The following is a 23,545-nucleotide window of genomic DNA, read 5'->3' on the forward strand; positions in this document are numbered from 1 at the left end:
CTATCCATATCAAATATGCTCTATTGGAGTAGTACATTCAAATCTACATTTTTTTATTGAAGGGATTAAAGATTTTCCCAAAGAATGCTTAGATTTTAAGTATTTCCTGCCATCTGTTAAAATAAAAAAAAATAAAAAACTAACTGCACTACAATAGAAGGGCGAGACACGTTTGTAGCATGTGCAACAGGGCAGGCACGCTCTTATGCATCAAGTATGGCCTAGTGTGCGTGCGAGTGTATTTATGTTGTCTGAGCAGCTTCTTAGGGGAGATCTGGTGATGATTCAACCCCTCCGTGCCGCGAGACCAGCCCTTTCCCTTTCGAGCTTCCTTGCCTACGCACCTCTCTTACAGCGAGGCGCGCTTGCGTAGCTCTTGTATAAGTCACGGCATGAGACAGCAGAAAAAGGTGCTCGTAGCGGTTGGTGGAGGCTCACATGAATCCTCTTTCAAGCGGCTGGCTGCTGAATGCCCGGAAAACGTATGCTGAGGAAGATGAATGAAACAAACGAGTGACGATTTAGTGAAATATCAACACTCTCTTGAGCATGCTGTCTCACTGCTTGTTATTTGATTGATCGGGCTGCGCTGAATGCTAAACATCAGTTCATGTAACTCCCCCTCAAGTGTTGCAACACGGTGGCGCCTGGGGAGTAAATTCTGCTGATGCAGCCCTCTGCAGCAAGAGAGGGGGCAGGCGGGGAGGGAAATTGTGGCTTCAGGAGATAACAATATGTCGAACATATACATATGCATTCACTTGCAAAAATTATAACAGCTAGCCAGGAATATCAGAGTTGCTAAAAGTTATTGAAGCAATGCTTTCATGATCATTGAGGTTAACAAATTTGCCTCACAGTTTTGAGGTTCATATGAAAACACAAATGGCTAAAGTGGCAACTTAGTACAGTACAAGTTGTCCCAAAACTTTCAGGCATGATTCAGACAAACATGAGGCCATCAGCATTTGACAGCTTAGGCTTTGCAGTTTTCATAAGCATGTCGTTCCCTTGTCCATTTCTCGCCAACTAACATGAAGCAAAGGTTTTCTGTTCCCACTGCAGTTCAGCACCAGTTTCTGAAAGTGTCAAATTATTTTTGGAGATTGTGGTACTGGATGTATTGTGGAGAAAGTGCGAGACACGGCACACCAAACAGGCGGCGTCAAATAGCCTGGTTCACATCGAGAGGCATGGAACAAACTTGACTAGACGAGAAACACAGAGAGTTGCACAGAGGACAGTGGTAACAGAAGTAATAATCCAACAAAGACATACACTTCTCAGGAGGCTTATACAGACAAGAAATCGATCTGATTGGTTGTGGCTTGTCATGTGGGTAACAGGACTGACATGGAATTATCTGAGTGGCTGTTGACCAGGTAAAGGGGTTAAAGATTCTTGACATCACATAGCCCTTGACATCACATAACATCACATAGCCAAAAATCAGTTGAAACTAGATGCTAGTTACATCAGTTCAAAACAGACACTTGACCTCACGGTCATGAACCCAACTTAACAGGTCATGAACTCAAACTTAACCCTGGCGTTACCCCCAGACATGACAGGTTCATGTTCAACAATTTATCATAATAGCATAATAGCATCAAAATCTTCCACTTGAAGCCCTTGAATCAAAATCATGATCATCTTTATTGACCGAGTATGTAACACACAAGGATTTTGTCTTCACAGTCACAACCCGTCTAATCGTGAAGCCTGACGGTTTGCTAATTAGCGCCTCGTTTTTAATGTATTTTTTTTATTTAGCCTTTATCACTCTCCGTAGCATCTGCCAGATTGAGCTTGTTATGACTTCCAGATCGAACCACAGGCAAGATGATGACATTCTTACAAAAATGCAAAGCCTAAGTTGTCAAATGTTGATGACTTGCTAAAGGCAAATTTTCATTTTAATTACTAATGCCTTTATCTTTTCACTAATGTACTGTTTTACTCTGTAGAAATAATAGTTATTAAACGAGAAAATTCCTGGTTACCAAAAACATTTACTTATGATATTATTGTGCTATTTTCCAGCACTGAATGTTCCAGCACCCGCACGCGTTTTTTATGCACACCGAGTAAACCCTGCAGTGATGTGTTAAGCTTTAAAAATATATCCTGCCACAAAAAATGAATATTTTTACCATAATTTTGAAGCAGTCATCTTGAAAGAGTTCAAATATATATGTTTGAATAATTCAAATAACATGCCCAGTTTTAAATAATTATAATGTCCCCAAATTTGAATAAAATCCAGTTTAATTCCGCTGGAAAGACGCTCATTTGTAACAATCCTTTAAATTGTGCCAAGGGTGGTGCAGAGCAGACGTAATTCGAGAAGCATGAGGCTGCACACTGGTAGGTCACGACGGTCTACTGAAATCTGACTCCTCGGCATCGGTTTATAATCGATGCACGTAAAGTAGAGCGTAACAATGTGTGTGTTACAAAGCCGCCTCATAATTTAGTTGAACAGTTCACGATTAAGCATGTGTGTTTTGTAATGCTATGACTCAAATTTAATTTTCAGCTAGTTTAATAATTTTACAGCAATCTGAGGAAGGGAGGCCCCAGCATCATCTTTCCTTTATTTGCATACGTGGGTTGATGTCAAGGCCCAACATGTAATGTTATGTCGTATGTGTGCGAAAATACGGGTCTGATGTGTACTCTGTTGTTTTGATTCAACACAGAAAAAGAAATGGGCTGAGAAGAAGCCCCATGTTATGTATTCTTTGCGCCACAGTCGTGTTCACTCTCAACATGCGCCGCAGGCAATTCCCAATTTCCTTTTGAATTTACTCAGGCAGGTTGTAAGAGAGGTTTGAAAGGTTATTTTATCTCCTTTCGTTTGACCTATTTAATGTTTAGGATGTTCTTTGAGTTTAGAAGAAGTGACTGTTCTCATGAATATTCCTAAGGAGCGGAAACTGTCCAAGGTGGAGAGACAGAGGTTCAAGGAGGAGGCAGAGATGTTGAAGGCCCTTCAGCACCCCAACATTGTGAGATTTTATGACTTCTGGGAGTCGCCATTGAAAGGAAAGAAGTGCATAGTCCTGGTGACAGAGCTCATGACCTCAGGGACACTGAAAACGTAAGTGAAAATGGTTCACAGCTCATCTCCAGCCTTTGACCATGATTGTTTATGAAACTTCTTCAGGTATTTGAAGCGCTTCAAGGTGATGAAGCCAAAAGTTCTTCGGAGCTGGTGCAGACAGATCCTGAAGGGCCTCCATTTCCTCCACACCAGGACCCCCCCGATCATCCACAGAGACCTCAAGTGTGACAACATCTTCATCACGGGTCCCACCGGCTCCGTCAAGATAGGCGATCTGGGCTTGGCGACTCTGAAGAGGGCTTCCTTCGCTAAAAGTGTTATTGGTTAGCCATGAACTCACCACGTTATTACATTGAGATTAGGTCAAACCAATATGTTTTTTGTTTTGTTTTGAGGCCAATTCTCATATTTGGCAGTTAAAAATGTGCAAAATTTACACAAACAGAACATTTTACGTTTTAGAATACTGTACTTAGCTCATCCTTTAGTATTTAACTTTACAATGGAGATATTTATTATCAAGTACAAAAAAAGCCTACTGAACATTATTTACTGTTTAATGAGAAATCAAGATTATATTGGCATTTAATTAGCAAGACTTCTTACGATTCTTCTTTTTTTTTTTTTTTTTTTTTTTTTTAAAAGCACAAACATTCAAATCTTAGCATTCAGCTATTAGCATTCCGCTTTCAGCATTCCCACACAATTTCTCCAGAAATTGCACTTAGTCTCGTTAGCAGTACTGTATCTCCACCTGTTCAAGAATCTATTTGTTTTAATGGCAAGGCAAGGCAAGGCAAGTTTATTTGTATAGCACATTTCATACACAAGGCAACTCAATGTGCTTTACACGAGGAAAGACAACACATAAGCATAAAAAAACAATAGTTAACATTCAGAGGAAAAAAATAAATAAATAAAAATAGGTTACAAAATTTACTAAAAAAAAAAACAAAAACAAAAAAACATACAATAACAATCTTAAAACATTATTCAACAAACTTTAAAACATTTAACATAAAAAAGTTTAAAATAATATTTAAAAAAAAACCCACTTAATTAAAGCTGTTTAAAAGTCCCTAATCAAAGGTATAAGAAAAAAGCAAAGTTTTTAACCTGGATTTGAAAGCATTTACACTCGGGGCTGACTTCACTTCTGTTGGTAGCCTATTCCATCTGTGTGCAGCATAATAGCTAAATGCAGCTTCACCATGTTTGCTTCGAACTCTGGGTTCCACTAGTTGGCCCAAGTCTGTAGATCTCAGAGCCCTGCTGGGTTTGTACTCAATCAGCATTTCTTGGATATATTCAGGACCCAAACCATTTAGTGATTTATAGACGAGTAGCAGAACTTTAAAATCAATTCTACAGCTGACAGGGAGCCAGTGTAAATCCTTAAGTACTGGAGTAATATGTTCTGATCTTTTTGTTAATGGTCTAGGCACACCAGAGTTCATGGCCCCAGAAATGTACGAGGAGCACTACGATGAGGCTGTGGACGTCTACGCCTTCGGCATGTGCATGTTGGAGATGGCCACATCAGAATATCCTTACTCCGAGTGTCAAAACGCCGCACAAATCTACCGCAAAGTCACCAGCGTGAGTTTCCACTCAATTTTCTTAAGTTGCAGTATTTCTTTTGAAGTCCCTGTAAAGTGAAATTAAGATTAGTCTCAGTCACCACACTTGACATATTGTTTTTGTTTTGTTATATTAATATTTTGTTGTGGTTCAATTTGTTTATTTCCTATAATGAGGTTGACAAGTTTGTTCTCTTGTACCGTAGTTGTGCAAATAACTGTTCATTTAAAGTACAAAGTACTTTCCCAACACAGCATCTTAGCCGTTATCGTTAGCCTTTTTAGCATTGCTATTATAGTCATTTTAAACAGTCGTAAGAAATATATGTTATTTCTTTTGCAAAAACATGTCAGTAACACTAACAAATGGGGTATCAATCCCAGCCATACTCACAAAAATATATTCTCTGTGCTCTGTGCAAATGAGTAGAACTTCTGAAGTTTAGCGTTAGCTTTACTTTAGTTTGCTGACTGTCTAACTTCTTCTTGATATCATCCATCATTTCTGCCTGTGTTACACTACTGCTACCTTCAGGCCAAAGCATGTGCACCAGAATGTACAGCACAGTGTCTTTAATATGTCCATCTTATTAACCAGTTCAAAATCAGTATAATTCTAAAATGGAAAATTTCAAAAGTAATGTCACCATAATAGGACACTTCAAAACTATTAAAGTGCATTTATTGTGTGTTGTCAGATTTTTTTTTTTTAACCCTATAAAGCCTGAACCATGAAATATATGAGACAAAATTCTGATTCTTTGTAGAGTATTTTTTTTTACTTTTTGAACAAACATATAACCATTTATTTATTTATTTATTTATTTTTTTATATTTTATTTTATTTTGAAAATCAACTTCCACATATGACTTTTGATTTGTGTCATATTTGACACATCCGGTCACAATACTTTAAATTTGTACATTTAGAACTGTCAAAAATCTAATAATAAACAGTCATATTAAACATATAAGTTTTTCCAAAACTCAGAACATTTCCCACTATTAATAAGTTTAGGTGTCTCTTTTCTCAATTGCTAGGTCGCTGGAAAAGCCATCAACTGGGTGATTCTGCCCTCTAATGGCTTATCCGTGCAATGCATGTGTCAGATCATATACGACAGGGTTTTAATGGGAAAAAAAAATTATACTCATGAAATAGAGGGCTCAAAATGGCTTGTATTTAATACGATATATTTGGTTTATTGGGTATAAACTCATGCCATAATATGTCTACCCACACTTACTTTTTTTCTCACTCCCCAGGGTGTAAAACCTGCCAGCTACAGCAAAGTAAGCGACCCAGAAATTAAGGAGATAATTGGGGAGTGCATTTGTCACAGATGGGAGGAAAGGTGAGTATCTGACAAAACCCACGCAAGCAGGTAACCTCTGACCTATAATCGTTGTTGTGTTGCTGTTCTGTGTTATGACGTCAACACCAGTATTTGGCTGTGACAGAGTTCATGTCTGTGTGCATTCAGTGACCTACTGTAAGTAGCTGCTGTTGTTGTGTTCATCTCCTGCAGGTACTCCATCAAGGACCTTTTGAACCACGCCTTCTTTGCAGAGGATACAGGCGTTAGAGTGGAACTCAATGAAGAAGATGATGGGAAAAAATCCTCCATCGCGTTGAAGCTGTGGGTTGAGGATCCTAAAAAGTTGAAGGGGAAATACAAGGATACTGGCGCAATAGAGTTCACGTTTAACTTGGCGAACGAGGACCCAGAAGTTGTTGCGCAAGAAATGGTAAACACGATTTTAATCGGTTAATTACTCGCTTTTTGCGATAACACTGTGTTTTGTTGCCTCATCCATTAATCGTTCTATTTAGACTTTTAGTAATTGTGATTCCTTTTCCAAGTCAGGTCGTATGGACACACGGGAACAACAACACAATCTAATGCAGTTCTGTACTAGAGTGAACATACTGACTTTTTACATCAGGTGTGTCCAAATAAAACAAAAAAACAAAAAAATACAGACAAATGGAAGAATGCAAAGGCCGATTTGAAATTCTTTGACTTTAATTTATTAAACACGCTGAAATCAGTCAAGCATGCAATTTCATATCGTTGAAATTTACATAATAGCATTCTGTTAAAGTTGATAAGGCAAAGAGTTTAGGCTTTTCAAAAACATTGACCAAATTCCATCTCCACATTCAGAACCAAAACAAAAGCAAACTAATAAGCTGACCATTTTTAAAAGAGTTACTTGAGGATCATTAATATTCATAAATCGGAACTTGAGAGAGCAGAAAATGGAAGAAGAAACCATTTTTGCTTCTAAAATTATATTAACAGTGTTTTTTTTGTTTGTTTTTTTTTAAGAGAAATTGTATTTTTGTTGGAAATATTTTATTTGTATCTTTGCATATCTAGAAAAGCTGTACAGTAAATATTTTTCATTATTATTATTATTATTATTATTATTATTGAATTGGCCTTGTTGGTCATCAAATGTCATTTTTAGTATATGCCACGGACCGCTGAAAGGTGCATTGCGGGCCGCAAATGGCCGTCGTTTGTACACCCTGGTTGACATGAATCATTCTCATGAAAAATGAGACCGTTATCTTTTTTAAAGACAGATTTTTCCATTGCATCTCTTGCACGTGCTGTCATCCGATTGTGCGTTTGAAGCTAATTAAGTGGTTGGTGTGCAGTACACAATGTGTGTTTGACTAATATGACTCATTAAATTGAGAAATGTAATCCCAGTCTCTTAATTAAACATCATTTGACAGAGAAGTCGCCATGTCTGTGATCTATGGCTGCTATTGTCTTGTGGTTTGGTGCAGAACTGTTCTGCATGATACTTGGCGGTATTATATTTTCTCCTGTAGCAATAATGTTATATTTTTTTTTTTGTAAAGGCAGAATTTTAGATTGTGTACTTAATGTGGCTATTACAATTCTTTACAAGAAATTATTATACCTATTTAAAATATCATACATACTGTAATTACACTGAATGTCTCCCTCGTGTCTCATAGGTGGAGTCTGGCTTTTTTCTGGACTGCGATGTGAAGGTTGTTGGAAAGTCAATCCGGGACCGTGTGGCTCTGATCAAATGGAGAAGGGAGCGCACCGTCTCACCGGGAAACGGCGAGACATCCGCGAAGAAGACTCAGCAGAACCTCCTGCAGGTTCCCGGACAACAGGGGGCCGCGTTGGCCACAGCCGAGTATGACGACCCGGAGGTGGATCAGCAGACCTTGATATGTACAGTCCCCGTCACCACGGCGACCGCATGTGAGAATGTGCAAATGAAACGGACGTGAATGTTACATCATGATAAACCACGTCAAGACTCTCCTGAGACTGTAACAGCATTAACAGTCTTTATCAATAATACGTTAAATGTGACCTCACTAGTCTAAACATGACATTCTGATTAATATTACATTTGTGGACTATGAATTAAGCAGCAAAATCCAGCCATTTTTATCCATCTCAGGTGGCGGCCATTTTGCCTCTTGCTGTCGACAGAAAATGACATCACAGTTGTTGACCAATCACGGCTCACCTTTGATCTGAAGCTGAGATGTGATTAGTTGTTATCTGAGACCTGGGCAACTGTGATGTCATTTTCACTCGACAGCAAGAGGCAAAATGGCTGCCACCTGAGATGGATAAAAATATGAGTTAAGCAGCCAAATCCAGCAGTTTTATCAATATATATGGGGGGGCAATTTCGAGCATTTTCACTCATCTTTCAAGGCAAACAAAATATTGTGCGCTACGACTACATAAAGATTTAAAAAAAAAAAAAAGCATGTACTTTCTACCTTATTCTATTCTTTAGGAGTAACCATTAAAAAATTGGTAATTTGTGTGACATTGAAAAGGTAAATTTTTTGCACAACAGTGACTTAGACATAATTTTTTTGTTTATTGACGCTCTGTGAATTAGATTTAATGTGACAAAGGCTTTGATCATTCACGTCATCCTTGAAAACGTTCAATTTCATCATATCAGTCGGGTTTCATTGTAATTTCATATACCGTGAGCCCATTGAAAACGGATACAATGCTGCCATCTGCTGGCCATAGTTAGTAGGTGTTTTTGATTCCACAACCCATTGAGCAGGCAGTGCTGCACAAGACATTGCACTGCTCATTGAGGAAAAAAACAAAAAACAAAACCTTAGTAAACGTCAATTAACGTTTATGGCGGCATCCATTAGGATTTTAGCATACGTTATTAAACGTTTTTCACGGTCAACGAGTTAAAAAAAAACAAAAAAAACCCTTTCATTAGTCATCAACATTACCTCCCTGAGGTGATGATTTTAAAAAAGTGGCTCCTCCTTTCTGTGTCCTTGTCGCCTCTTAGACCTCCATGTGATTAATTCCAAAATTCTATACACCCTCTTACAGCGGACAGTGGCGTGAGCTCTGCCATGCAATTGGATGGTCCAGGCAAACAGCAAAATGGCTCCTACCAGTCTCTGCCTGAGACCTGTTCGGCCCAGTCGGTCTGCAGTCCTCCTGCGCAGCTGGAGCCTTACCAGCAAGCCACAGCGCAGGACCAATACGTGCACGAATCCACTCAGTTACATCAGGGAGCCTACCAGCAAACCGTAGGTCAGCTGCAAGCTGGGATCTACCACCAACCTGCTGCACAATTGCACCTGGGACCAGATGATGCTCCAACAGTAAGTATATGCAAAACCTCCTGTCTGTTCTCCCTTCTTGCACATTTTAATAATACATTTCTGATTAGCGTCTCCACAGTGAGCCATTTGTAAGCCCTGACATCACCACTAGGGGCGCTGTGTGCCCCAGTCGTGGAAGTGCCTCCCAGGTTGAGATGTCCTGCTCGGACACCAAAGACAGCTTATTTTATAACCGCTCCCAAAGCTCGTCTTTATCCCCTCATCAATTTTCTCATCATGACTCAGCGAGTCCTTACACCTCACCTCTCCTTCCCCGCCCCTCAGAGCAACGACTCAGCGTCCCATTCAGGCCGCAGCCTCATCACTGTCGGACTTGCATGTCTGTCCTCCGGCTGAGCAAGACCACGAGAAGGGGTTCTTTGGGACACGCCCATATTCACTCTTTGCCCACATCTGACCCGATCAGGTCAATCTGTAAACCCGCCTCGCCCACATCCCCTCCGCTGAGTCTACCTTCTATTTTGACTCCATCTCAACGTCGCTCCCCGCCATTGATTTTGCCTTCAAATGCTGACCTGTGCAGGAATCTTTTCGACGGCGGAGATCTTAGTCTTCTTAACCACTGTCTCCATCACATTGTGAGCCGCAGAACAAGTTCGCCTTCTCTTTCGGAGTGTGGCGCTAACCGTCGCGCATCCCCTTTGTTTGAGCGTGTAGACGAAGGTCAAAGCCTTCAAGTCCCACTGGACAAAAGGCTCCTCTTCCCAAGATGTAACGGCGAAGGCGGAGCAGATTCACTGGTAGGTTAGAGAAGAAAGCTGTAGGGCAAACACTTCTACTGCGGCAGCCTGCTGCATTTTTTATGACACCTGCAAGCTGCTTCTTTCTCTTAGCATCACCGTAGAAATGTACAACAAACAGCTTTTGCTCCTGCTTATCCAAAAATGAAGCCTTCATTTTAGATAGGCTGAGATAGAGCACAATAGGGTACAAAATAGTGTTAATTTTATCCGCCATTTTAAAAATTAGTCTCAGTTTTAGTTCAGTCTCATTCATCGCTTGTTAGTTTGATCAAAGTTAATCAACCTCATCCCGTTTTTATTGAGTCCATTTTTAGTCTACTATAAATCTAGCATTTTAGTCTTTATTTTAGTCCAAGAAAGCATCATTTTATTTGTCTAGTTTAACCCGTAGGCAATATCTTATTTTGAAATGGCTTGGTCAGAACCATCAAAAAGACCAAAACGGGTCACAATACTGCCTACGGGCCACGTCAACAAAAACTGTCTACGTTTTAGTCAGGACAATCATTTAACACCTGTATTTTTTTGACAGCAGTTAATGTTGAACATTCAGATCTAAAACTATTTCACATCAAATTTTTTTTTTTTTTTTAAACTTTTCACCTTGATTCCACCTCTTGTCTGTCCCGTATGGTTCACTCACTAGCTGCAGATTTGAAAGGGGCTGTGTGACTGTGTGTCACATTGACAGATTAGCAGAGATAAGTTTTTACAAAATCATACACCGGTAATTTTCGTCTTGTTCATGAACTAAAATGTCCATCAATTTTAGTCCAGTTTTTATTAAGTGAAGTCTCGTCAACATTAGTTGACGAAAAATGCATACTAGTCTATTTTTAGTTCGATGAAAAATGTGTGTTGACGAAATTATTTTTCTTTAGTCTTCATTGACAAAATTAACACAAGTCCAAAACAATATGCAGGCCCTCTGAGTCATGCCACCGCAATCCCTTTCCATCCAGTTTCCCTCTTGGATTCCTGCCCAAAAAGATATACTGCCTCTCGCCTGCTTCAGATCGCAGAGCATTTTGACCTTGAGCTTGAGTTAGCACTCGCTATACAAACACTTCTGCGTTATATGAGTCATCGTGTAGCTAACGTGGGCTGTCATATTTGTTTCTGACAGACAGTCTCTGCTCCATCGACGCCAGCCCTTCCTACGCAGCACAGTAGACCGACAGCACAGAGCTTCCCAGCTGCAACGCCCAGCGCACAGACGCAGATTACGGCTCAGCCTGGCCAGGACCAGGTACTTTATGAAAACAGTTTACATTTGTGATATAAACACAAATAAAGCATAGCAAGAGGCCATTAATTCTATTTAGTTGACCATATTGTCATGCAGCTTTTAGCACAACTGCATAAATTTGTTTTTACCAGCTATCCTGCTTTCAATGTACAGTAAAAAAAAATATGCTACAGATATAATAGTGAGTTTAAACCCAATTTTTATAACTTTAGTGAGTCAGTATTTAGTCATGTTGGTTTTATTTCCTAAGCAATAAGGTGATAGAACCCGGTGCTTAGTACTGGTTGGGCGCAGTATTGATGGGAGGTGAAAAATTGTAAATTTTTGGTATGTGCAAAATTTTGGCATATCATCACCCTCTTAAAATAAATCATCTCCTCATAATTCAAAAGGTTCATTTTTTTTGTGTGTTTCGTGAAAAATTTGAAAAAATGACTCAGGCGATTTTTTTTAAATTTTATTTTATTTTTTTATTTTATTTTTTTTAAGGCGTTGATATTGAAAATTGAACCGAATGACTTCAATTTCAAATGGAAATGATGTAAACATTTAACATGAAATGTGCCATTTGGAATGACAGGTTAACAATTCATGGCGGAAATTGGACCTCATACCATTTACCATTTCATACAATAATTTCAAAAAGTAAAATCCCAAATATCTTGATGCCATTTGAATTGTGATATTAATTTGTATTCCTTCTTCAACACAATATTTGATTGTCTTCCTTAGCAATTATCTGCTGACCAGCCTCCATCTCACTTGAGTCCTCCTGACTTATCTACCAGTTTCCCACAGCCTGCCACCAGTGCTCCCCCTCCTCTGCTGCCCCTCCACGTCAGCACGCAGGTGCGTAATATGAAGCTGGCGTACACTGTTGCGTCAGGTTGTTTCGGGTAAATATGTTTGACACATGACACCAGTGTAAATAATTTCTATTGAATGGGTGACTTTGTTCATTGTGTATCATTTTCCCTTTTTCTTTCCCAGTTTCCCTCACCATATTGTGTTCAAGCAGGGGGCCTCAAGCCCCCTCCTATCTCCCCGGCCCCCTTAGCTAGCCCTTACTTCTTGCCCTCACCCCACCCCACCGTCATTCCCCTCAATCCTCATTTTGCCTTTAGTAGCCTCCAGCCGCCACCTCAGCAGGTGGCCGGTGTAGCGTTCCCTGGCACACTCCTTGCCATGACCATGTCCGGCCCACCGACATCCTATCCAAACATTGGTAGCTTCCATTACACCCCTTCCTTACCTCTCTCCCAGGTACAACCCACCCCTTACCCCGTCCCCCACCCTGAGCAAGAACTGGCTGAACAGGTGACTATTTGACTTGTAGTTATTGGATGATTGGAAATGAGATGGACAAATGGTGCTGAACCCTTGTTGCAATGCATGAGATCATGCATTTGGGCATTTAAAAGCTACTTGCTTTATCTATAAATGAATTAGTGATAAACCGATGTTTTATTCAAGGCCAATACGGATACTGATTATTAGTTGTCAAGTAAACCGATATTTCAAACCAATATTCATTTGCAGAGAAGAGAAAATATTACCGCAATTTAAAAAAAAAAAAGATTTTCTTTTCATTTTAAACATACCTGGTCAAAGAATTGACAGCTTTGTACTTCCCTAAAGTTTTCTACTGTTAAAAAAAAAAAAGTTTACAAAAAACATAAAAAACCAACACATTTTCTTTTTTTTAATTTAATTTTTTTTATTTTTCCCTTTTTTTAAATTTATTTATTTGATTTATTTATTTTTTTTTTAAATAAAAAGTGTCTCGGGAGTTCCCAGTGTCAGCATCACATATATATATATATATATATATATATATATATATATATATATATATATATATATATATATATATATATATATATATATATATATATATATATATATATATATATATATATATATATATATATTTTTTTTTTTTTTGAATAAAATGGAAATTTAAATAAATCCAAAAATGAAAAGTTCTCTGTATCTCACTGGGGGACAAATGTGTAGACTGTAGCTAATTTGGGGTTTCGTCATGGTTTGTAAAAGGTTTCAAAAGATCTTTGCAGACGGTGACCCTTTATCTGAGTATGTTTGAAATGTCTTCACGACAAGTAAAAATTTGAATATCTTACAAATCCTGATGAAAACCCTAAATTTGCTACGTTCACAAGCATTCACTGCTCAGTGAAATACCAACTGTATTGGCCTTCAGACTCGTAAAAAAGGCTGATGCCGATATTTGTCAAAATGCCAAATATTGGCACCGATAATCGGCCTATCCCTAAAATAAATTTTGCAAATGTGCTTTTTTTTTTCCCTAGGTGCAGACAAACACTCCACAGGGAAATTTTGAAGATTTGGCCCCAATTCAACCTGTTCAAATTCCCCTCTGGGGAAGTGGAACAGATATAGATAATGCTGCAGCCAGCACGGACTTAAGTGTAGCCTCCACATTTCCCACCTCAGCGCCACTCTCATCTGCAGCGGATGTCGAAATCCAAACCCCATCACAAACCGCAGCTTTAATCCAGCCAAAAGGCCAAGCAGCAGCATCCCAAATGCCGGCTCAGTCCGCGGCTTCGGTCTCATTTCAAGCTCCATCTCCAGCTCTAGCCCCACCGGAAGCCCTAATTTCATTATCGGGATCGCCAAAAGTGTCATCTGCAATCTTAGATGATTCCATGGCCGCAGGACAAAACCAGATCTCTGTACCAGGTTTGGTCTCAGGACCAACCTCGGTCCCGCTACCAGCTCAGCCCGCTACTCCTGTTCCAACTTCTGTCCCAGCTCCAGTTCTGCATCCCGCTGGAATCCAGACAGCAGTCTCGATGACATCTGAATGTGTAAGCCAGCCAACAGTTTGTCAGAAACAAGAAGCGCCATCAACTTCTTGTATGTTACAGCAAGAACCCTGCACAGAGGTATGATGAACACCAGACTGTGTATTACTGAAAGTAACAAATTCACTCATGTTATTCACATTTCCAAATACACATATCTCCCTACATTTACTCTCTTCAGGAAGTGTTTCAGGAAAAACCAGTATCATTGCCCAGCTATGCATATGACAGGTGTGTGCATTTTTTTTTAAAGCAATCTATTGATTCTGTACATTAACTAAAAATTACGGAAGATGATTAGGGCCAGGGAAGAGAAAAAAAAGGTTGGCAGTATTCTGACTTTATTCTCAGAATTCTGACTTTAATCACAGAATTCTTACTTTCAGAATTCTCACTTTGTTCTCAGAATTCTGAAGTCAGAATTCTGACTTGCCCCACAATTCATATCTCTACGTCACAAAGTCAAAATTCCGAGATTAAAGTCTGAATTCTGACTTTAAAGTCAGGACTCTGAGATTAAAGTGATAAAGTTAGAATTAGGGGTGCCCTGATCGATCGATCAGCCCGTCGATTTATCGGCCCCGATTTCCTTCATTTTGGAAGATCGGTGATCGGCCAATCCCTGAAGAATATACTGATCTTTTCCATCAATTTCATCTCCCCCTTCAGAGGTCCGAAAAGGTCAGCCACTGTCCTCTGCTGCTGAGATGACTTAAAGCGATTTTCATTTTTATTTGAGAGAAGTTTATGTGCAGTTAAAACAACCAATTTGTATTATTTCGCTAATTTTGTTCAATGCTTTCCAATAAAACAAGATTAGAACACTGAACACTGAATATGCTGCTTGTAATGAAAAAAAAAAAAAAAATCGGGATGAGCAGGTCAGACTTTTTAAAAGATCGGCGATCGGCCGGAAAATTGTGATCGGTGCACCCCTCGTTCTGAAAATAAAGTGAGAATTGTCACTTTAAAGTTAGAATTCTGAGATTAAAGTCAGAATTCTAACTTTTAAAGTCATAATTCTGATAATAAATCCTAAGAATCCTGACAACCCTTCTTTTTTCCCTCTTCACTGGCCCTAATCCTCTTCCGTAAAAAAAAAAAGCCTCAACATCTGTATTTTTTTTTTTCTTTTTCTCTCAGTCCCTTCTCTGATGTTGCATCTGGTAAAGAAACAAGCGACGGGTATGACAGCTTGGCCAGCGGAGGGAAGGGGGAAGGAAAACACAGAAAACATCATCGCAAGTCCACTCGGATGCGCTCCCGGCAAGAAAAGATGAGCAAACCCAAACTGAGCATGCTCAATGTGAGGACAGGATTCCTATTTTTCTAAAGATACACTTCCCTAAAGCAGTATTATCATTTGCAGGTTTGCAACACGGGTGACAAAATGGTTGAATGTCAGCTGGAGACTCACAATCACAAAATGGTGACGTTTAAATTTGATCTGGATGGTGACGCTCCGGAGGAAATTGCAACTTACATGGTTTGTTCAATAGAAAACGTGATCACGTTCTTCCTCATCTACTGTCGTGGTGTTGTTCACAACATGTGGGTATTGTTTGCATTTAGGTGGAGAATGGATTCATCCTCCCTTTAGAAAAAGAGATCTTCATCGACCAGTTAAAAGACATTGTGGATAAAGCCGAAGACATGTTGAATGATGACACGGAGGGGGAGAGGGCATCTACTTTGAGTTGTAGCCCCCAACAAGGCCACACCTCTGATGGACAAGTGGGAGAGGTAACTGAAGTGTAAAATAAATTATTAATATAGTGAAAAATACACCATATGGATCCAAACAATACAATACGATTATTATCATAATATTGTGGGTATAGGTTGACGATAAAAAAAACTAAAAATAAAAAGCTCATGATACAGTATAAAAACTCATATTGTAAAACAATATATATACAGTAATGTTTTGTTTTTGTGTTGATTTTAACGGAGATGTTCAAATGTATTATCTGGTATGACTGATTTGTATGAGTGAATACTGCTGCAGTGGCCAAAACATGCCTAATAAAGATTAAACTGTACTAACAAACTAACCACCAGAGGGTGGTAGAACTGCACAAGTGGAACGTAACCTCGCCTTTTTTACATATGTGCTGCTTTTAATATCATGACATGAAGACGACGATATCATGGCAATTTTAATATCGTGATATTGATATTTTCGTGGACACAAACAAGTATGATATTCTCCCTGAATTTTTCAATACATTTTTAGATTATGTGCTTCCAACTTTGTTGGAAAATTCTTAATTTCCCAAAGACACACTCCACAAGCGTGTATAAAGTCATTTAGTGAAAGCTCTTAGAGCTGCAACCTGTGGACCAATTCCATATTTTCTTCCACCTCCATATATTTAGTCAAGATTCTGTAAAGGGAAAATTGCATTTATCACATGTCTTTTCTTTACTCCAGAGTCAACAATCTGGATTATCCCTGCCTGTCTACCAGCAGAATGGTGAAGCACTTTATCCCTCACAGCATCTTCCCAATTATTTTGTTAATGTTCTAAGTGCATGGGTATTGCAGTTCTTCACACAGGAAAGCGATGGTTCATAATCTGTCCTGTGGAGGAGACCCCCTTTTCCAGCCAGGAGCCCTCATCTGACGGTACAGCGTCGCAGTCTCCCAGCAGCTCAGCCAACACGCAGCTGCCTGGCAGACCTTCCACATCGCGAGGTGACTCTTGTTCATATGCTGTGCAAAATGTGATTACATCAGAAGAATTTGTGGCAGCTGAATGAAAAATGTCAATTATTACAATACACAATTACAAAATCAGCATAATCGTAAAAAAAGATTATTAATCCTAATTTTCGAGTTGTTTACATTTATACATTTGCATCTTTTTTAAATCGTAAAATAATTAATTTAATACATTTTGTTTCATCCAAAAGGAAGTTGCATAATTAGTGTTTCAAATAATTTTGGCAATTTTAATTTTAAGTTTAAATATTTTTCTTGTTTTGCACCCAAAAAATCGTCCTGCTGCACAGTTCACATGCTGCACTCCAATTTCAAGTTTTTGCAAACATAAATAAATATATATTATTATAAAAAAAATTGGTCCAAAGGAAAATTACATAATTACAGTGTTTCTACTTTTTTAAATTGGACTTAGTATTTTTAAATGTGTAAACATTTTCTTGTTTTGTACAAAAAAAAAAAAATCGTCCTATTGCAAAGTGCACAAGCTGCACTCCAACTTCAAGTTTTTACCAACATAAATAAATAAATAAATATATAAATGCATACATACATACATACATACATATTATTAGAAATGTATATTATTATATATTTTTTAATTGGTCTTAATATTTAAAATGCATTTGCTTGTTTTGTACCAAAAAATAAATTATCATCCTGTTGCGAAGTGCACAAGCTGCACTCCAACTTCAAGGTTTTGCCAACATAAATAAATAAATAAATACATAAATAAATAAATCTTATATATTTTTTAAATTGGTCTTAATATTTTAAATGCTTAAATATTTTCTTGTTTTGTACCAAAAAAAGTAATCGTTTGAGTAATAGTGACTTCAATTATTGCCAAAATAATCGTGATTATTATTATTTTTTTTCCATAATCGAGCAGCCCTATCGAAGTATATTGAAATAATATGTGATATGATCCATGTGTGTATGTGTTTTTTGTTTTTTTTTGGTAGCTGAGGAGGGTTCATCCTCTACGATGTCAGGAGGGAGTGGAGGCTTCATCCATGACGTGTATGGATTCTGCAGTCCCCCGATTATGTCCAACACGGACCCTCTCCTCCTGGCCAGCCTTTCCCCTCCGGTGTCTGCACCCCCGGCTCTTCAGTCGGTACCATCAATGGAGCTACTCAGCAGCGTGCACCAAGCCCAACCAGCCAGAGCTGAAACTTTGCCCCCATCATCTCCACAAACCTCTTTTCAAATGGACGAGCCTCAGGGATCCCCCGTGGCCGCCACCTCCCCCATCCATTCCACCTTACACATGGCGGACATCTGTCCTGTTTCTGCGGCGGAGGAGATACCCTGCTGTGCCCTGGTCATGCCCCTGTCTCTGGATGTGAGCAACTCGCCGGGCGGCTCCCCCATCACCCCCCTTCCACCGCAGGAGCCCGGTTCCGCCAAAGAGTCACTATCCCTCTCATACGCCGCCGCCACGCGCAGTGAGCGCCTGCAGCAGCCTGTGGTGCTCCACCAGCCTTTCTCCAGTGTGGGAGGGGCCAAAGTGTCCTCACTGCCCCAGAGCCCGGCACCCTCGCAGCACGGCGGAGGACCGGGCGAGTCGGACGGCGAAGGGCGACTGGGTCGCGGTGGATTTGTGGACAGCACCATAAAAACGCTGGATGAGAAACTTCGGAATTTGCTCTACCAGGAGTACGCGCCCATGTATCCGTCGGGAAGCACGGCGGAGACGCCGGGTTCCGGTACGGAGTACATCCAATCTCCTCCTGGGCCGGACAGTGCCACTGGCGGGTCAGGAAACAGTACGCCGGGTCCAATGGAGGAGAGTCGATACAGAGCAGGAGAACAATTGGTACGTTTGGTCATATTTGTTCAATACAAATCTTGGATCTATATGCAGTAGGTTCATGTTTACTCTGCAAAAAACAAGGTGGGGCACCAATCATTTACTGTGCAACTACAACTTTATAACTAGGGATGGACAACTACTACTGATACTGGTTACCGGCCTTATTTCAAGGTATCAGTCCTTGCGACAGCCTCCGATACCAGTTTCAGCAGTCCTTTTGTGGTCGTTTTACCATTAGGAACTACAAATGTGAAGAACGGAAAATTGCCATTAATTTCCTGCATTTTTCAGGAAAAATGCTATATAGGTCTTTTATTTTGTTTGGTAAATCGTTCATTGCTTTGTTGGTGGGGAAATTTTATTTATCAAGAGTTTATTGTTTATTGTTTAAAATGGGAAACCCATAATTAGTTTTCACCATCGTGAAAACGATTCTTCCTGGGGTCCCTCACAGAAACTATAAATAAAATATTAATCAAAACAAAATCAGAATCATCATAATCAACATAATTGACTTAAACATTCCAAAGTGCATACATAAAATAAACAGAAACAGAAAGGAGCCTGCAGCTATTCATTTCAATTCATTTTAATACAAAGTTATATAACACCATTCATAATTTCTTTTCCAATTATTGATTTTTAAAAATTTGCTTGAAAAACTTAGCGTTTTAATCATAACATTAAGTACTAGTGGTGTCAGAACTTGGTATCGGTGACAACTCAAAAGTATAGTCAAATAATGCACCCATATTTGCAACTAGCAATTTTGTTTATTTTATTCACACAATTAGCCATTTGGAATGCTCAATACCACTTTTTTTTTAGACTGATACCAGTACGAGGACTCTCTTAACTCATTTGCTCCCAAAAACGTATAAATACGTTCTATTGTATATGTTTTTTTTTTTTTGCTACAATGCATTTTGATAACGTCAACAAACACTGATGACCTTCACCTGTTTTGTCCAACGTCTCTTTTAGCCTCAAATTCCCGAGCGAATGGATAGTTTGAGCACTCTGAGTGACTCAGCTGTGTGTGGTATGTATTGGGAACCTCTGGGTACCTCACGATACGATACGATATGCGATACAAGGCTCATGATAACGATTATCTCACGATATGATGATACCGCAATTATCGATATATTGTTCAGGTACTAAATCTACGATAAAATTACTCAAGACATAAACTGAGAAAATAGTTTCTTATTGTACCATCACTGAAACACAATATTAAAACTGCTGTCTTCTTCACACTTTTTTTTAAACAAATAAAAATGTCTTCTTAAGAGAGACCACTTTCTGTCAACAAATTTGTCTTTCTTAAACACTATTGTCGTGCAACATATCAGTCAGTCACATAGTCAATTGTTTCCTTTTTATAAACTTTGACGCAATTATTTTTTGTGTAACATTGCAAAAGTAAATAAAGAAATAAAAATACTTCAATTAGAGATGTAACGATAGCCAAATATCACGATACGATAATATCACGATATTTGGGGGAGTTTGGCGATCAAAAAAAAAGTCACAAAAAAAAAGAGCTCATACTATACTACATTTTTGTTAAACTTTTATAACTTTTAATTAAAAAAATGTACATTACAGCAATGAAAAATATTATAAAATATAAATATTATATATAAAAATATAACACATTGAGTTCCTCCACACAATGACTCTGTTTACAAGCATATTGTCTTGTTACCTGACCATTAACGTGGATTTTAAACATAGAAGGGCCAAAACATGCCTTATGAAAATTAAACTGCACTAAAAAACTTGCCGCCAGAGGGTGCTAGATCTCCACAAATATAAATCAACCCGACTTTTTTAACAAATGAGCTGCTTTTAATATCATGACATGACGACGACGATATATTGAGGCAGTTTTAATATTGCGATATCACGATATTGCCGTTTTCGTTACATGCCCAACTTAAATATTAAATCCAAATAAATAAAATTGATATTCCTCAGAAATTGTGTGCTTCAAAAAGTCTAAACATAAAATATGCTTTAAAATGTTAAAATTGAAAATATAATCCACATTTTTCATAGAAACGTAAAACGGAAAACTGAGTCAGTTCAGGACAGATAAATGTCTTCCACAAGTAAAACTAAGCTGATGAGTCTTCTTCGCCTGAAGACTTCTGCACATTTTACCGCCAGTCTTATGAGGCGCTCCCCCTAGTGGCACATCCAGTAATTGCTCAATAAGTCATGAACAATGGAGCCGTTATAGTGGCTGTATATTAACTACAAATATCGCGATACATGTGTAGGCGTATCGATAATCTATCATGAGACAAAGTATCGCGATATCGATATATCGTCACACTCCTCTGAAATTTTCATTGCATTCCTCACTTTTTAATGAATGATCATGTTTCAATAATCTGCAGCATCCCATTCCAAAAGGCACGTTTCTCACTCTGTTTCCTGCTCTGGGACAAGAGGCCGGTTTAAGGTTTGTTTGAAGGGGAAAATTTTTTTTTGTCTACTTAGGCAAGGCAAGGCAAGTTTATTTGTATAGCACATTTCATACACAAGGCAACTCAATGTGCTTTACACAAGGAAAGACAACACATAAGCATAAAAAAACAGTAGTTAACATTCAGAGGGAAAAAAAATAAAAAATAAAAATAGGTTACAAAATTTACTAAAAAAAAACAAAACATACAATAACAATCTTAAAACATTATTCAACAAATTTTAAAACATTTAACATAAAAAAGTTTAAAATAATATTAATATATTAATATATATAATTAATATTATTAAAAAAAAAAACAAAAAAAAAACAAGCAGCATATTGTCCACTCATGTCGATTCCCTTTTGTCAGATAATGTCAGTTCCTCCTGAAGTGGCCAACAAGCGTGATGTGAAGCAGAGGAGCTGGAGCAGCGTTGCCTCGCCAGCACACCCCGCGGGTTACAACGTCGCCGCCGAGGCCATGACTCCCTCCACCACCATCGGTCGCTTCTCCGTGGTCAGCGCCGAGGACGACGTCGCGCAAAGGACGCGTTGCAGCCGCTACTCGGCGCCGCCAGACTTCTACCTGGACACGTCTTCCTCTGGGGCCACCTTGCCTCACACCATCACCTCAGCCTCCGTCCCCGTCGACATCACGGTCCACGCTCGCTTCCTGTCTTCTGACTCGGGGGCCGAGAGCAGCCCCGCCAAGCTGGCCGCCGCCACCCCGAGTCAACACGCTCGATCGGAGCGTAGGGGAAGCGACCTGATGAAGAGGGCGGTGGCCTTCCTCAGACGGTCCGGCCGCAGCGGCAGCGTGCAGAGCTCGGATTCGCCGAGCAGGCACGGGGGCGTGACCGGTTCGGCCTACGCCAGCAGTGATAATGACTCGGAGATGGAGGACTCGGACATGAAGATAGAACTACAGACACTCCGGGAGAAGTGAGTAGAAGCTTTCACGATTACAATAAAAAAAATCTAATGAATTTATTTCATAAATGAGCTTTACTTTCTTGCTCCAATTCCTTTAAGACATTTGAGGGAGATCTCGGAGCTGCAAGCTCACCAGAGAGGAGAAGTGGAGCTGCTGTATCTCAGACTTGGCAAAGTCCCACCATCCGGCCTGACGTACTCGCACGTAGCACCGCCGACGGGTCGCAGGAAAAGGTCCGGCAAGCACAGGCTGAAACCCGGCAAGCTCCTCAGCCCTCTGGTTCAGCAATTTCGACATGTCACAAATAAATCTGGTGACGCCGGCAGACCCAGTGAGTATCATAATGTCAAGTTCCTTCTTCTCACCTTTAAGACTTTTTTTTTTTTTTCCTACGCTCTTCTCCTTTAATGCTCCTCACGAGTGCAGATACTGTACGTATGTACTTTTAAAAATGCGCCACTGATGACAACAGTTTTCGGCAACTGCAAATTAAGTTCTGCAAATTGGATGATGAACTCCACTCGAGTGCTGACAGAGGAAGCCGCTACCCAACAACTTAGCAATTAGATTAGCGAGCCTCTTTGATTGGTTCTGGCTCCAGCTGAGGAAGCCGAACTCCTGTGACTAAGCCAGGTGGCGTCTGGTGAGGTGTAGCAAGGCCTTGATTTCCTCCAGACAGAACAGAAGTGGCCTTCACTTAATGAAAAAGCACATTTTTTGCTCCGCACGACATAGATCTGACAGTCATCCGCACAACAGTGAAAGGAAATACAGTACCATGTTTTCAAGCTGGAACCCAAGGGAAGCAAATACAATGAAATCAGCAGGGGCCCCATAATTGAACCTTGTGGAACACCACATATAACAATGGGGCAAAGCAGGACAACAAAAAGTTCATGTCAGCCAAATAGGATCTAAATCACCCTGGTGCACTACCACTAATTATGGAGGACCAATAATGCCAAAATAAAAAAAAATAAATAAAAGTGAAAATAACAGTGGATATAAAAATACGATTAAAAAATTAAATACAAAAAAAAAATATTAATGGAAATAAAAACAACAAAAATGTACATTATACATAAATAAAAAGTAAAAGTAAATACAAAAATGAAAAATGAGACTTGAAAAGTAAATATAAAAATAAATGTGGAAATAAATACAAAAATACAAGAAATTAAATTATATATAAATTAAATAAATACAATAACAAAATAAATACAAAAAACATAAATTGAAATTAAAAACAACTAAAATGTATATTATAAATTAATAAATAAAGTAAAAATAAATACAAAAATAAAAAAGAAGACTCAAATAATAAAAAATAAATATTAAAATAACTGTGGAAATAAATAAAAAAAATAAATATATTAATCAATAAATAAAAAGCCTCTGCTCTCATATTTATTTATT

The 23,545-nt window shown here is 39.0% G+C and overlaps 1 protein-coding gene across 8 annotated transcripts in view; it reads left to right on the forward strand.

The window, feature by feature from the left end:
- Positions 1-23,545, forward strand: part of wnk2 (WNK lysine deficient protein kinase 2) — a 32,528-nt gene that overhangs the window by 3,756 nt on the left and 5,227 nt on the right. For 7 of the 8 annotated variants that reach the window (XR_013284599.1, XM_077529481.1, XM_077529482.1 and 4 more), the window contains exons 3-24: positions 2,931-3,103; positions 3,170-3,390; positions 4,509-4,666; positions 5,914-6,002; positions 6,177-6,396; positions 7,646-7,904; positions 9,033-9,310; positions 11,201-11,323; positions 12,056-12,172; positions 12,314-12,640; positions 13,654-14,253; positions 14,354-14,403; positions 15,316-15,478; positions 15,542-15,658; positions 15,745-15,915; positions 16,607-16,649; positions 16,721-16,870; positions 17,863-18,719; positions 19,701-19,758; positions 21,125-21,189; positions 21,566-22,137; positions 22,228-22,460. Coding sequence is in view for 7 of the 8 variants with exons in the window: in XM_077529481.1 (XP_077385607.1) it covers positions 2,931-3,103; positions 3,170-3,390; positions 4,509-4,666; positions 5,914-6,002; positions 6,177-6,396; positions 7,646-7,904; positions 9,033-9,310; positions 11,201-11,323; positions 12,056-12,172; positions 12,314-12,640; positions 13,654-14,253; positions 14,354-14,403; positions 15,316-15,478; positions 15,542-15,658; positions 15,745-15,915; positions 16,607-16,649; positions 16,721-16,870; positions 17,863-18,719; positions 19,701-19,758; positions 21,125-21,189; positions 21,566-22,137; positions 22,228-22,460 (5,044 nt within the window). In the remaining variant the exon portion in view is untranslated. The remainder of the gene's footprint in view (positions 1-2,930; positions 3,104-3,169; positions 3,391-4,508; positions 4,667-5,913; positions 6,003-6,176; positions 6,397-7,645; positions 7,905-9,032; positions 9,311-11,200; positions 11,324-12,055; positions 12,173-12,313; positions 12,641-13,653; positions 14,254-14,353; positions 14,404-15,315; positions 15,479-15,541; positions 15,659-15,744; positions 15,916-16,606; positions 16,650-16,720; positions 16,871-17,862; positions 18,720-19,700; positions 19,759-21,124; positions 21,190-21,565; positions 22,138-22,227; positions 22,461-23,545) is intronic. The other variant, XM_077529484.1, reaches the window with a different exon arrangement.

Source organism: Festucalex cinctus, chromosome 8 (assembly GCF_051991245.1).
Source record: "Festucalex cinctus isolate MCC-2025b chromosome 8, RoL_Fcin_1.0, whole genome shotgun sequence".
NCBI classification, from domain to species: domain Eukaryota; kingdom Metazoa; phylum Chordata; class Actinopteri; order Syngnathiformes; family Syngnathidae; genus Festucalex; species Festucalex cinctus.